Source organism: Amblyomma americanum, chromosome 1 (assembly GCF_052857255.1).
Source record: "Amblyomma americanum isolate KBUSLIRL-KWMA chromosome 1, ASM5285725v1, whole genome shotgun sequence".
Lineage (NCBI taxonomy): Eukaryota > Metazoa > Arthropoda > Arachnida > Ixodida > Ixodidae > Amblyomma > Amblyomma americanum.
The window spans coordinates 181,790,814-181,805,836 of NC_135497.1; the positions used below are offsets into that span (position 1 = coordinate 181,790,814).

Genomic DNA, 15,023 nt, shown 5'->3' on the forward strand with positions numbered 1-15,023 from the left:
CGTTTTCACACCGCAAACTTACGTAAAAGCGAGATGCCCGAGCACGGTAAATCTGCGCCCTCGGCTGATACCCCGTCACGGGCGCGATTTCACGAGGAGCGCACGCTGGTTACATTCAAACGCAATTATAGTTTGGGGGTGCGCGAGCTGCGAAACATATCCCGCATGGGCGACTCGCACTCCTCCCGAGCCAGCCCGCTAACGGGCGCACGCCAAGTGTAAGGGGAGCGGAACGGAGCGGCCCAAGCGAGCCTGCCGCAAGACGAACATGCGCGGAGACGCGGAACGAACAGCGCGCGCGCGCAGGAGGGGGGCCATCATACGCGCGCTCGCGTGCGTCGGCTTCGCGGCGACGCAGACCCCCCCACCGGGGAGGGTGGCAGCCAGTATAGGCGCAAGGTGTCGCGCCTGCCGCACACTGCGAGAACCGCGGGCCCGAGAGCTCAGCGACAACAGCGCACCTCACGGTGGTGCCGGGAGAACGATGAACTGAACATGTGACGACTCCGCCATTCGAACGCGACTTCACTGCAAAAGCTCGAGGTCGCCACGGATTGTTTGCTTTGCAACAGGCAATGTGCAGTGCACAAATGGGAAAAGCGGGCGGTTACTGCTACGCACGATGGTCGCCTTGTCCCGCAAACTGCGCTCACATTCTCGTCTAAGATGCGCCTAGATACGTAAAAGCGAAAGAAAGAAAAGGCGTATTTCCCGTTATTCCCCCCCCCCCCCCCCCCTGCCCCCGTGAAAGTAGCTGCTTCGATCGCCTCATTCGGCACACGAGGTCCCCCGTTTCGGGCCAGGCCGACCGCCGAGATACCTTTTTCTGCATTCCCAAACTTTCCCCACTTGTTGGGCATGCCTCGATCAATTTTGCTTGCACCCTTGCTTGTCGGCAGGGGGCTGAAATAGCCGCCGGTGTTCGATGTCGTAGGCGTCAACATGGTGTAGTACATGCCTGCATTCTGTCCTCCCTGGATCGCTATCACAAACAGGAAAGAGAGCTTCAAAGCATTCCCGCGTCAATGGGCGAGAGCCGCGCGACAACGTAGAATGCCTGTCGTCAGCGGCTCCCCAACGGTGTGACAGGAGAGCGCCGCGTTCGCCCGTCGAAGCGCGGTCGCTCATCACTGCGTGTGACATTTGTGCCGCTTTCACGCCGCATTCTCCCAATCGGCCACTACCGCATTCACAGCGGCTTTACAGCTCCCGCAGTAATTATAACGCTCGGCACACACCGTGCTGCCGCCGGTATGCTAGAGCAGGAAGAGAAAAAAGCAAGTGTGAAACAATCCGACAGAATGGCAGATGTCTCACATGTGACGCCGCGCTCCTTGCGCTTGCAGTATCACTAAGTTTCTGTTTGAGAAATGTTTGCAACTCCTCGTAAACAAGCCAATGGGACGCGAGTTCAAATGCCCCCCCCCCCCCCCCTCCCCCTCAAAAAAAAAAATGAAGCAGACTCCTTCGCCTGCATTCCGTCGAAGGTGTACCCGGCGGACTCTCGGGGCAGCCGCGCGTTTTGTCCGGTCCAGTCAAGGCTGGCGAAACAGCGCGACACGCCGTGAGACGACATGCGCGCACGGGTCGGAGGAGCGTCGCACATCGGCAGCCTCCACACAGGGGCCGGCTGCCATTCATGACCTCAGCGCGTCCTCGGCTCCTTTTTGTTCCGCCGTGATTAAACGCATTCATTCCTGGCCGGCCATACAATACGCCGCCGGCCATGAAGTCGTCATGCTCCAACTGTTCAAGCCTTTTCCTTTTGACGTAACTCACGCCGCTATGTCAAGGACGACCATACGCCGTTTCACGACAGCGCCGACGGCAACAACAACGCGGCCGGGGACTCGCACAAAAGAAATGAAACAGGCCCCCCTTCTCGTGACGCAATGCTCACTCGTTTAGGTCAGCATTATTTCAGCCACGACTGCGCAGAGCCGTTTAAGAAACGCTGGTCGTGACCGACAGCACGCGCTTTCCAGCCGTTAAATGTCGCTGATGACGGGCGCCTGGTTTAGACACGCAAAGAACAAAAGCTCATACATGGTGATGATAATGATCGGTTACGTGGCGGGAGACAGACAGAGAGAACGTCCAAGGCATAACTGCAGGAGGCGACTAATGAAAAGGCGAAACTGCGATAGTCATTAGCGTGTGAAATTCCCCGCCGAAATATGAACCCAGAGCCAGATGCGGAGCTTCCATGCGGCTGATAAGAAACTTGGGGACAGGGGGGCTTCATGACCACATTCTTAAAGAAGAAAATGCGAGGGCAACTGGAAGCTGGCCTACTCGGAAAGAATGAATTAAAGCGAATTAATCCGGATTAGCTGGTAGATTAATGAGGATTAATGGGGTTCGGGTGGATTAGTGGAGATTCGTTGGATAATTAAGGTGGATTAGAGGGTCAGGTTAGTACAATTACGTATGATAATCAAATTAAAAGTACTCGAAACTTCTAGCCCTCAGATTTTCAACTTCGGCCATGGCGATGAGGTTACGACCCTCTTAGGGAATTGAGTTAGGGAGAAACCCGGTGGCTTTAAAAAGTACCCTCGTTCATTACCCAAAGCAGTCCTGCTGGCTCAGAAAATTTTTGCAGTGCGCCGACTCCAAGCCAATCTAGGTCAGCTGTCCATCGGACACAGCGTGCAATAAACGTTATTGCATTCCATGGCTATCGTAATGCAACAGCCGCGAAATGAGGACCCAACCTCCATCCTCGGAACAAACTGCCCGACGCCGTAGTAGCACAAGCCCGTGTACGTGCTCGCAGGTTAGACACACACACACAGTCAGCCGAAAGCGTTCACAAGCAAAAGTCGCCCGGCAACTCTGACGCGACCGCTCGGAGAAGGTCGGATGGCGCGCGTATATGCACTAGGGTGATCAGCGAACAGGCCGGTCGACCGACAGCACTTGTCGGCGCGCTAAATTTCGTGCAAGTGCTTTTGTGGCCACAAAATGGGAGATGGAAGAATTTTTCCTTCCCTTTTTCCTCAGCCAGTTACAAAAAGCACACGGCCAGCAAGCGGCGGCCCGCAATCTTTGCAGGCCTCCGTAGAGATGCCCAAGAGACGCATCCACACGTTCGGTAGAAAACGCAAACGGGGCCAAGCGGCCGCTCGACTGCATTCTGCGGAGGAGGGGGGGATTCAAAATCCTAAACGTTTTTCCGGCGAGTCACCCAGGTTTCCCAGACATCCTGCTGGGAACGGCGGCTGCAACGAGCCACCGACAGGCGGCAGCTCATTCTAGGCATTACGAACAATGCGATGCGAGCGACACGAGACAGCCGTACGCGGCGGAGACTGATGTGCCGCAATTCCGACAATGACAAGGTAAAACAAAAGAAGCACACAAAGAGAAACCTCCGGCGCCGTGATGAGAACGAGCCGGGGACCAGTTTCTTCTTTTCCCAGAGGCCGACGAGGTCCCCCTCGCCCCTGCCTGCCGGTCTCTCCACCCTCCTCCTCCCCCTGCTCCGTCCCAGACATACCAAAGAAGTCAGCGTGCCATTTTCGCAAAACTACCTGCTCTTACGAAATGGCTGTCCCGATGGCAAGATTCGATATCTCGCCTCGGCCCTGGTGCTTTTTTCTTTAGCTACTCGCGCTTTTCCCTTTCACGTGTCACAGAGTTATCACTCAAAACTAAATAGCCGAGTGAGTCTGCTGGATGAAGGGTGGGAGAAAATAAAAAAAAAGGACTTTCAGAAGCAAAGACAACAGCGCCACAGCTGTCACACCCACCTTCAAAACGAACAGAAAATGATATAAAAGACTCGCTACTTCCTCCTCTACCGACAGGAGCCTCTCCCTCTCCGATTCCCGCCGCCCACTTCCTGCTTGACGCAGCCTTGTGCGAATCAGCGACAACCACTTGCAGCCTCCCGCTCAGTCCTCAAGTAGTGCCCGTTCCTGAACGGAGGCGGAAGGGTCCGACAATTTTTTTTTTCACTAACATTTGCAAATCGCAAGCACCATTTTTACGGCGCAAGCGGTCACATTTAAAAAAGCGACGCGCACACGGAACGTGCAATGAAGGGCAGACACAACACGCTCCCTGTATACGCCACTTTTCTTAACACGGTCTCGCATGGTATACAACCTCGAGTCGCACAGGCAAGAAAAAAAGATGGGGTGGCCACAGGGCCTCGATACAGCGTCTCGTAACTTATCGAAACGGAGTATTACTCAAGAGCAGACGAGTGGAAAATGCGCGCTGGATAAACAAGCTGCCCGATACAACCATCAAAAGACCGCACGCCATTACACTCGATGCGGCTATACACGGCCCTGGTGGCTGGAAACCAACAACGTCCTGTTTTCCTTCCATCACCTATTATCGGGCTGCCTTTTATTTCGCTCTGTGTTTACGACACGATCGCTGGCGAGATAGAGAGAGAGAGAGCAAGAAAGACAGGGAAAAGCCACGCTTATTATTGGAAAGTGAATTCCCTACCATGTTACCCACTCGAGCGCCGGTGCGCTCGACACGAAATGGCTTTTTTCTCCGCGACGCAGGCGTGTCAACAGAGCCTTCAAGCCTCCCCCCCTTTCACCCACTGCGGCTGACGTGCGGCTTCGCGCGCCGGGCGCGGAGCAGGGGAGCCGGTGCTCCGTGTGTAGCTGTCCCCCGCCTGACGAAACACAACCGCCGAGGAGGCGTTGTGATCCCCGTCCGGCCCCAACCTGGCACGGCGCGACAGGTCCAGCCGCTACTGTGCAATTTCGACCCAACGGGCGGCGCGAGATGAAAGTGCCGACAAAAAGAGCGCCTAAGCGTGAGCAAGGGCGGAGCCGCCTGAAACGAGTCAAGAAGTTCGACCCGGGTATTGTGCAACTGTCTCGCCTCGATAACGGCATGGGTCCCGCATGCTGTGGTGGCAGCACGTGCTCCGGAATGCTTTTCAGGTACCAGGTAGGTAGGAAAGACTTTTAATGCTCTAGAAAGGTGCTAGTAGCAGACGAGAAAGAAGAGGTCCATCTTCCTTCTTCTCACAGGGTCGGTGCCCCTATTCCAGGGCTCCGCTGAGCTTCGCTGCTCGTTGGGCGTGCTGGATCAGACCTTGTTGGCAACCCAGATCGCCGCTGGAGAGCCGGCTCTCCCACTGTTCCGCACTCGGGTCTTTGCGAAAGCTGTCGTTTTTACTGCATTCCCACGTGATGTGGTACAACGATGGTTTGCTGCCGCACCACGGGCAAGTGTCCCGATATTGCATCGGGTGAATCCTTAGCAAGATTCAGGTACCAGACAGTGCTGCGATTTCAAGCGGGGATCATTCAGCTGAATTAAACAGACAAATATTCCCGTTGCCACGCGGATATTATGCTTAATTCATCTCCATGATTTCCTTACTTCTGGCTCATTCGTACCCAGATAGAAATTAAGATGTGCATAACGCGACTTTCCTGCGCGGGTGTACAGTACGCTGCTGCCGGCTCACTCGATATAGGCGCCAAGGCTTACAACCCATTTTCAATTTCACTCAAGCTCCAGCCGTACCACGTTAAAGTTTCTGCAGTTTGCCTGGTTATGGTACGCACTGGCAAAGAAGTTAGTTGCACATGGCAGCAAAATATCTTGTTCTTGCGATGCCCTCAGCCGCACTACAGCCGCCCGCTGAGCGCAACGCTTATTGTGCACGATGCCGCGAGAGAAATGCCGCCGAACCCAGCGGCTTCCTGGGAAAGTACAGATCTCAAACGGCTATCGCGACGAGCTGCAATCAATTCCACGACTTCCGTATACGTGGTGCTCCGTGCACGTCACGCAGGCTCCCACTTTGCGCAGAAGCCAAGCTCCTGAACCACATCGGACCTCTGGAACAGCAGTGGGAATGTGGCTGCCCCACTTACCTCGGCTCCTGGCTGCCACATCCCCTGCTCTCCGCCAATGTCCCCCCATACGCTAAAGAGTAGTCTCAGTGTTAGCGGCCAACTGGCCTGCAAATGGAGAAACGGTATTTTTACACACAGCTCTGGGTGAAATGTGCGAATGATTTGCGAGGCCCCCGGAACGAGGCAGTCGCTGCCCGGATCGATGGCGCCGGCAGCGCTCGGGATTAAGCGAACGCGGCGGGCAGTAATGGAGAAACAAGGGTGGCGCATATCACAGCCGCATAAACGCTAGTCCCGGAGCGTACGAACAAACGAGCGCAATTAAAAAGCACGGAGGGCTGTCGAAAGCTAGTTAGGATGCAAGGCTCGTCAGCGATCTCACTTCCCGATCTCGCCGTGGAACAAAGCCAGCTCCGTGTTCGTGGCGCGCATCAGGTTAATACGGCACGCCGCGCAGCCGGCAAATACCAGTGCGCCGCACCTCCGCATTAGCATGCGCTAATACCGCTCCGAAGGCTGCCGGGAAGGACGCGCGTGAGCCTCGGTAGAGACAAAGGGGAAGAGCGAAGGGATCGCTGTAAATGCCGATTGCCTTGGCGCTAGGGAGGGCACTGCAGTGCGCCTCGGCTGGCGCCTCCGCTCGGACACGAGCAGCGACCGCGGGTTCCAGTCGGGGCCTCGCCTGACGGACCGCGACACGGCACACCCCGCAGCTGCTGACGAACCGTCGCCAAAAAGGTGCGACGCAATAGATCGTTTCGCGCCGCCGCGGCCCATTCTTCGGCGCGGAAAGCGAACGCGCTGCCGTCTAAGGGAGCACCGTTATCGCGCCGATCCTCTCCGTCAGACGCGGAGGGGCGAATTAAAAGCAAACAAAGACACAAATGTGAGAGGCGGAATTCATGCGCCACGGGCATGACGCAAAGCACGAAAAGGAACACGGCAGCGGAGGCATGCCCGTCTGGCGTTCCGTGCGCGAGGAGAAAAACGTATCTATCTTGAGGTCAGCGACCCACTTCTCTTTTTCCTCGCGTCACCCGCTTCTCTCTTCCTCCCCGACGGTGTGTCTCTGCGAGCAGGAGGGGCGCGTGGGAAGGAGGGGAGAGACCGATATTCTTGGCTCGCGGACAAGGGGGGCCCGCCGAACGATGGCCGGCCGACGCGGGCTCTCGGAAGGGCGAAGCGAAAGCGCAATTTCTCACCTGGTCCAGGTATGACTGAGTGCCGGCGCTCTCTTGACCCTGGTCTTGCATGCTGAGCGACAAGTCGAAGTTATCCATCGCCTGCGCAGGACAAGAGAAAAGAAGACGAACCAGTTAGGAGGACGGAATGCCGCCCTGGACGCCGCTCGAGATTGATCAGGGCGCAGCCCGGCGGATGGGCGCGCCCGCAAAGCGGCACAAGGCCAGGCTCGCCCGGAATACGCGCGCCGAGCGCCGTGGCCCAGCGCTGCGCTCAGGTCGGCGCACCGGTTCGCCCGAAGGGTTACACTCGAAACAAAGGACACTCAGTAGCAGCTGCAAGTGACGCGCCAGGTGCACTGCACGAAAGCGGAGGCACAGTATACGTTGTAGAAATGTAAATAACCAACCTGCATCTGCTCGGGTATAATAACTTGGGCACTAACAAGCATGCGCCATGCGAATGTCCCGCATATGAAACCGCAAATGCTATCGAATGAGTACAATATACTGTTCAGGTTGATCATGGAATGAAGTGAGATGTATACAAGAACTCATTGTGCGGGAAACAAAAACGCAGCTCGGGGTGCCTATCCTGCCACGGTAACTAGTCTAACTCATGGAGCTGACGACCCTGTACGGTTCCTTCTGAATACACAAGGCAGTATTTCCTTCCATGGCCCAACTGATTGTGTATTCGAATTGGCGATCCGGAGCAGTTCCCCAAATCCACGAAGGAGCGAAATATGCGTCGCTGTCCAATCAGAACTCGCAATCTGAACCCAATAAAGATATTATTATTATTATTATTATTATTATTATTATTATTATTATTATTATTATTATTATTATTATTATTATTATTATTATTATTATTAAACTGCCGACTGAAACACGCTATGTGCGCCATTTAGGAGAACCGGCATGTTCACACCAAAACCAGCGTGTAACGCAAAGCACGAACGATCTCAAGCAGGCAGCAACGTTTGACTGTTTCCTCTGCCTCTATGGCCACGACGGGCGACACCTCTCAGAAACAGCACATCTGGACACACTGTCAAACTCGGGCCCGTCTCCAGCTGCAGCGCATTCGACGGCCTCCGCCCAGGACGCACCGCGGCGGCAGCCCCGCGTTCGCGCGGGAAGAAAAGTGGCACGCGGTCGCGATTTCAGGATCCGGGGAATCGAGAAATGAGGAAACAGTCGGCGCGAAAACGGAAAATGTAGGGCGGCCCGTTCTTTTCGGCGGCCGAGGAAGGGGACCCGTGGAGAGGGGGGGCGCTGCAAATAATAATCATCCTCATGAAGAGCGAGGAGGAAAACGAGGCCAGAACGGAGAAACTACGGCCGCGCCGCCACTGGCCATTGTGCGCCATAAGCGCCAGGGTGAACGAGCAACGGCACGTCCAAAGCGACACGCTCGGCTGAACGACAACATCATCAATCTGGGCCCCTTTTGTTTCCGAGACTTTGCTTTGTTCTCGGGGGGCCGAACCACGGCGGGAGGACGCAAGCTGCACCCGCAAACGAGACGTGCTCGTTTTCGCTGGCGCAATGGCCGCCCGACGGAGGAGTCATCGCCGCGCAACAGGTCCCCGCCCGACGCGCAACACCGCCGCCCCTCCCAAGAATCACGCGAGCAGAGCGCCCAGCACAGTTAAAAACCCCAACCGCATCGTTCTTCTGCTCCCCGCTCGGAGGCCGCGGGTTCGATCCCTGGCCTCTGCTGCTAAATTGTCTCATTATTATCGAGGACCTGTCGTTAACTGCGACCTCGAATATGGCGGACGGGTATCGCTACCGTGCTGCCGAGTGACCACGTAATGCCCTTGGTAGAGAGCCCCATGAGAGCTAACAGAATAAGAGATAGCGTAACACACCGCCGTTATTGTTTGTCTCAGGCTACCGGGACTCGAGCTGAGCGCTCCCGATGGGGGCGTTCACTCGCTCTAACGGTTGCCAAGATGAGAGCTCCCTTCACTGACTTCCAGGCGTACGCATGGAACATCCCCCCGTGAATGATGCTCCGCGAAGCGGACGCCGCACTTTCGACGAGGCAAAACTTTGAAAACAAGAGTTTCGCACAAACCATTACGATCAAAGCGGCGTCCCTGTTATCAGCGCTCGCTCGCAATGCACGCACAAACAAAAGAAGAGGCAGCCATGAGGCCCCCACAAGAGTGAAACCGCGATTCTTGCGAAATCGTGCGAGCCACAGACGACAAAGGCAAACGAACAATAACGTCCTACCTTCGAGCTCTATGTATTCGGAAACCCTACGCATAATAATCAGTGGCTTCCTGTATGCTGAAAAAATAAATGAAAAGGGGGAGATCGCGAATGATCGACGTTAATTTGGCGCGTGATGGTGAACAAAGACCAGTTGGCGCAGAGTCAGCAGTGTTCAGGGCGGAATCAGCCGCCTAGTATTTCGGCGCCGGCAACGCATCAAGAACCGCGAGGGGCAAGGTCACGCAATCCGAGAGCGCAGTGACGCAGACAGAGAGCAAGTCGCCGGGGCACCCGACCACTACAATGGCGCCCAGTCTCGCTTGCGAAAGAAGAGTGCAGTCAAACAAAAGCTGACGTGCACGCATTAGACCAGTCAAAAGGAGTCGTGTTTCTGCCGGGGCGGACAAAAGCACGATGCGGGGCTGCGCAAAAACCCCGCCGCGAGGAAACCAGGCCCGATATGGGACAAAGAAGCCCCTGGGAGAAGGCCAGAGCAGAGAGAGACTCGGCCGCCGCTGCAGGGGAGGAGGCGTGGGGAGCGGAGGAACTCGTTTGCAGCAAGAATGCGCGTGTCAGGACGAGACCGATCATAGGGACGGGCACTGCGCGGGAACGAAATGGTGCTGCCGAAGAGCCAGCGGCAGAAACGGGAAGGAGCACGCGGGTCAAAACCATGTGGAACAGCGCGCCTTCCGTACTCTACGAAGGCACTTCATCGCCGAAATTTGACACCTGCTGGGACAAAATGTACGGACAGGTACACGATGCCAGCGAGGCGGAAATTGCGAGTTTCTCGTCACCTTCGTCAACCGGCCATCGTTAGACACGAACAACGCGCACGCTTCGTCTCCGCCAAAGATCTGCCGAGTGAAATGAGGACGGCCAATTTTTCTGTACAAACAGTAATGGCGGCTATGCATCAGACAAAGCGACCCATGAGCGCTCGCTAGAAAACGCTTCCACACAACTCGGTTCTCGCCGGAGACGCGGCGAGCAGCGACACTGTCCTCACCGACGGCAGGGGACTGCCGCGCAGGGGTGGCACCCCCCGCAAAAGCACAACACGCACAGTCCAATCATCCACCGAACAGCGCGCATTGTGGCACGTGCCCTCAGTATCCCTGCTATGGGCGACACGTTACAAGCGCCGGCAGCGTGCCAGGAGAGTCGCACTGGCGTGCACATATGCCACCACAGCGCAAAGAACAATGGGCAGATGCGATCGCCAGAGTAATCTCCCGCTCGCGTGCACCACAAAACACGCATCCCGCACAACACGCTGCAGAGCGGCGACGGCCGTCGCGGCTCTCAAGGCCGTCAACGACTCGCGCAGCTTATCAGACCCTGAGGCCGATAAAACGAGCAGCCAGTGGAATAATCTGAAATGTCATGCCTTTCGAGTCCCTGCCGCGCTGGAAGGGCATCAGTGAGATAAGGCGGCCAATCATATTTATAGGGGGGGCTATCCGCATACGGAGGCACAGAAGCTAATGGGCAAATTAAAGACGTGGAAGATCCTCGCGGCTTCCGCGAAAACTACTGCGGTCGCAGTCCTCCTGGGGACGAACATGAAGATCGCGGCGAACAGGAGACTCCCGCGGTCCGACGCAATAACAAAGCTTATTTCCCTTTTACAAGTGCGCAGACGCAGAAATGAAAATACGCAGTCCGGTGATGCCCGCGGTACAAGTGCGCCGGACCGCGTCACGGGCCCATCTGGCGTCCAAGAGATACGGCGCACCGTTAAAATTCCGAATGCGCCTTAGACGATGGAGTCTGGGAAAAAGAAAACCAACCAGGGCCTCCACAGCCAGCGCATCATAGGGCCGAAACACTTCGCCGCGTCATGAACTATAGGAGAGATGCCTATCTTTGCGCGCAACAATAGAGTGAAGTTTTATTACGTGCCGCAGGATATCGCTGCAACACAGGATGCCTAATATGCCTCGCAAGCGCTTAGATATCACTGCAGCTGGCTTCCGTCCATGGCGCCGTGCTCGCTTTAGCTCAGCCATAAAAGGTATACGTAATAGTAATGTTACTGCCCCACTACTACAACCACTATTAGAGATAGTGGAATGGAGAGCAAGAACGACAATCCTCAAACGAGCATATCCACAGCTCTGTAGGGAGAGAGAGAGAAACAGAAACCATAAATAAAAAAAAAGGGCCGAAAGCGAGAAAGGACGTCGAAGAGGGTTTGGACGAACGAACGGTTTTTCTCGCAACGGCACACGCAACTCAGAAACGTCAGCAGTTTTAGAAGCATTTTGTTCGGTGTTCCTTCGCTTTCGCTTCTCCCTCTACGGCAGCGCGGGAGGAAATGCAAAACCGACTCTAATCAAGGCAGCGAAGAATGTGCATTCATTACGAGCCGTTACTTGTTATTCGAATAGCCTTCTCTTTCCCGCTCGTAATTCAATAGTGGCGGCACAAATGGTGCGCGATTTGCATTTCCCGCTCCGAAAGCGCCGGCGCAGCGAGCGGGACAAAGGACAACAATATATGCGCTCGCGGACACAGGGACGAGCGCGACGGAGGCAGCTGCGCCGAATGAAGAGCGCGCAATGCCCCCCCCCCCCCCCCCCCCCCCTCCGCACACATGTGTCACAAATGGGCTCGGGACCATTTCCGTGCCAATAAGAAAGGCGGCAATCAACCGGGCAGCCCCCCCTTAGGCGGCCTAATTGCGAGCGGCGCCACGGAACGCGAACACCACCACCACGTCGCGTCGCCCGCGACGACGCAGACGCGTCGAGAAAAAGCGGCACTGCCTGCACGGCCGAGCCGATGCACGCGCCAACAGGGACAACGCCGGGACTCGATGAGCCCCGGCCTTCCAGTGGCCGGCTACGCGGGAGGAAACAGTCATTTCTGTGATTTCCCTTTCTTTCCGTTCTTCTCATTTCGCCGCTGCGCCGAGGGCAAGCACAACGCGTTATCGAACGAATGGTTCGAAACAAACACGTGCCCCGATGATCGTGCCACCATAGTGTATAAGGGGTAGGACGGAGAGTTGATAAAGCGTGAGCGGACGGTGCTCGAACAGCGCCAGTAGGCGAGACAAAGGGCAACGTCACATCTTCGTGAACAAGACCGACGGCATGCGCTAAGTGCGGCCCATTAGGCCTCGCCAAACAATACGTGACGCCCCGAACGCATTAACCCAGAATACTGGCACACCTTGGAGCCGCCCGGGAAGTGGGGCAAATTTATTCCGGGCCGAATGCCTAATCACGTTGGCCGCTCCCTCCTCCCTCGCCGCGGCGGCGGGGAGGAGGCCCCTTTCATGCCGCTGGTCCGTCAACAAAGGAATTCCGCGCTGGGTGCTTGTTTATTCGACGACGCGCCGTCTTTGACATGCAAATCCCCGTTGCCAACGGATCGGAACGCCATTCAAATGCAAAGCGAACACTGGCTCACCAAGACCGTGGCACGAAAGCAGCCAACGCGCGCCTTGCCAATCGTGTCTCGGCTCCCGCGCACAGAAAAGCTGCAGCAGCCAGTCGGTGGTGAGGGCCCGCTCAAGAAGCGAATGCTAATGTGCGCGCCCCTGTTTCGGGCTTCCTCCCGGGACACGCGCGGGCCACGCTCGGCGCCCGACGCCGGGAGCCGCGCGGAAACAATAACGCGGCAGGTGGCAAGAACCGCCAGTCGCGAATGACCGCGGCCATTTTGCGCGATTCCCGGCAGACCGCACGCGCGCGCTTCGTCCGAGGCGGTGGCATTCTGGCCCCCAACCACCTCCGGGCCATCTGTTGTCCATCGGCTGTGAGCACGCGCCACGCCGACCGCCGCCAGCAGAGAGGCGCCTGTCTCGCGACCACCTGCCGCCGCTCTGCCCTTCCCCCCGCGCCACCAGGAGGAAAACAAAGCGACGAGCAAAGAACGCGCACTATTTGAACAGCAGAATGCACGCCTCGATACCCTTTCCACGGCCAGCCGGAGCACCTGCTGCCTGCCATTAAAAACCTCCGGCAAGCGGTAGCGTTTCTGCTCGCGGCATGCATGAAACCCAGGTTCGAATATAACTCTGGGGGGGCCTCTTATTTTTGCTATACCCAAAAACAGTGAACCGTGGTTCTTTCTGCAGCACTACAATCTACAGTACAGTCAGCGAAAGCCTCGTGTATAGCGGGCGAAAAGTACACCGTACACCAAAAAAAAAAAAAGAAGCGACGCCTGTTCGCAGCTGCTGCGTTCTCAAGACGAGGTCAGTTTCAAAAACTGCAACTACATGGAACTACAAGAACCAGATAGTCACGACCACATTACCTCAAGCCAACTGGCCGCTCTCTAAATTTCGTTTTGCATGCACTAGGTGCAGAACACTGCTGAAGCGCTCAGCACAAGCCTGATGTCCACTGAACAACCATTACGTGGAGGTTTTCAGGCTGCGCAGCGAGTCCTGAATTTACAGGACATGGTTCGCTCGCAAGATTCGAGAGAAATATAGAAATACTTTATTGCAACTCATGCCCGAGTCGCGTCTGTCTAGGTGTATTCGAGCGGTTCCTCGCCTCAGCGGCCATCCACGATTTCAGCGAACCGTTTGGCGTCAGTGCTCCCGGCAATGAAATCCTGTTTAGGCACACACAAAAAAAAAAGGGCCGGAGGGGGGGGGGGGGGGGGGGTAAAGAAAAGCAAACACTTCTGAGCCGGAGCACAAGCAACCCAGATCAGCACCCGAACTACAGTTCTTCCTACAAGGCTTGCTTGCCAGTGTTTGAATAGCGCGACATTCAGGACAGCCCTCCTCCTGTGGGCGCTGCACGAACACTGAGTCCAGCTGGCGGGCGGACGACGTGCACTGCATCGCTTAACCCAGCTGCGCGTGTAACAAGAAACAAAACCCGCCAGAGCTTATAAACGGCAGACTGGGCGCGCTCGCGGGATCCGTTAGCGCCGCAAATGCGCGAAGAGCTCCCTCCCCGCATCGAGCAGCAAACGGCGCGTGAGCAGCGCGGGCGCACGCTCGGGGACGACCGCTTCATTTGCGGTGAGAAAGAAGGCCCCAAAATATCGTCTCCGCCATCGATTGGCGCCGATCAATAGGCTCAAAACGCTTCGTGGTCTCCAAGCAACTCGTTACAAACTCAAAACGTCGCACCACGTGGTTTAATGACAGCCGAGCGCAGAGTGAGCGCTTCGATTGCCGCCGTTCGGCAGAGCTCGAGGCAAGGGCGTATTTAAAAGTGACCGCTGCGAACCGCTGTTGTTGTTGGTGGTGTGGCTACGGCGCGGCAGGCCACGCCGCGCAAAGTGATCAGGCAGCGCCACGATGTGCACATGTGTGTTGTATCGACCGCTGCTGGGGGAGAACGCGCAGCCTTTGCGCCCCAGGACGACGAGGACGAAGAAGCGCGCCCATCGATTCCGAAAAGGCGGCCGCGATTAGGGAAATGAAAACGAAGACGCGTCCACAGCGGCGCACGTGAAAGACGGCCACTGCGAACGTGCGACAGCCCAGCGGGCCGGAGAAAAAAAAAGGAGAAAAGAAAACAGGCGGCGAAAAAAACGATTACGAGGGCTACGAAAGGCCGCGATGTCTCACCTCCGCGAGCGCGCGGCGTCCGTTATTTTCTGCGCATCGAAACCTTATAGGTAGTCGCCACGTTTCGGACAATAATCGGGATTGAGGCGAAAAATACTTTAGGGCTGAACATGTAAAATGAACGACGAATAAGCTCTCTCTCTCGAGCGGGCGCGCGCGCGCGCACACACACACACACACACACACACACACACACACACACACACACAC

The 15,023-nt window shown here is 56.3% G+C and overlaps 1 protein-coding gene across 19 annotated transcripts in view; it reads right to left on the reverse strand.

The window, feature by feature from the left end:
* LOC144114302 (TOX high mobility group box family member 3-like) overlaps positions 1–15,023 on the reverse strand; it is a 460,828-nt gene that overhangs the window by 66,239 nt on the left and 379,566 nt on the right. For all 19 annotated transcript variants that reach the window (XR_013311004.1, XR_013311001.1, XR_013311000.1 and 16 more), the window contains one exon: positions 7,049–7,129. Coding sequence is in view for 12 of the 19 variants with exons in the window: in XM_077647949.1 (XP_077504075.1) it covers positions 7,049–7,129 (81 nt within the window). In the remaining 7 variants the exon portion in view is untranslated. The remainder of the gene's footprint in view (positions 1–7,048; positions 7,130–15,023) is intronic.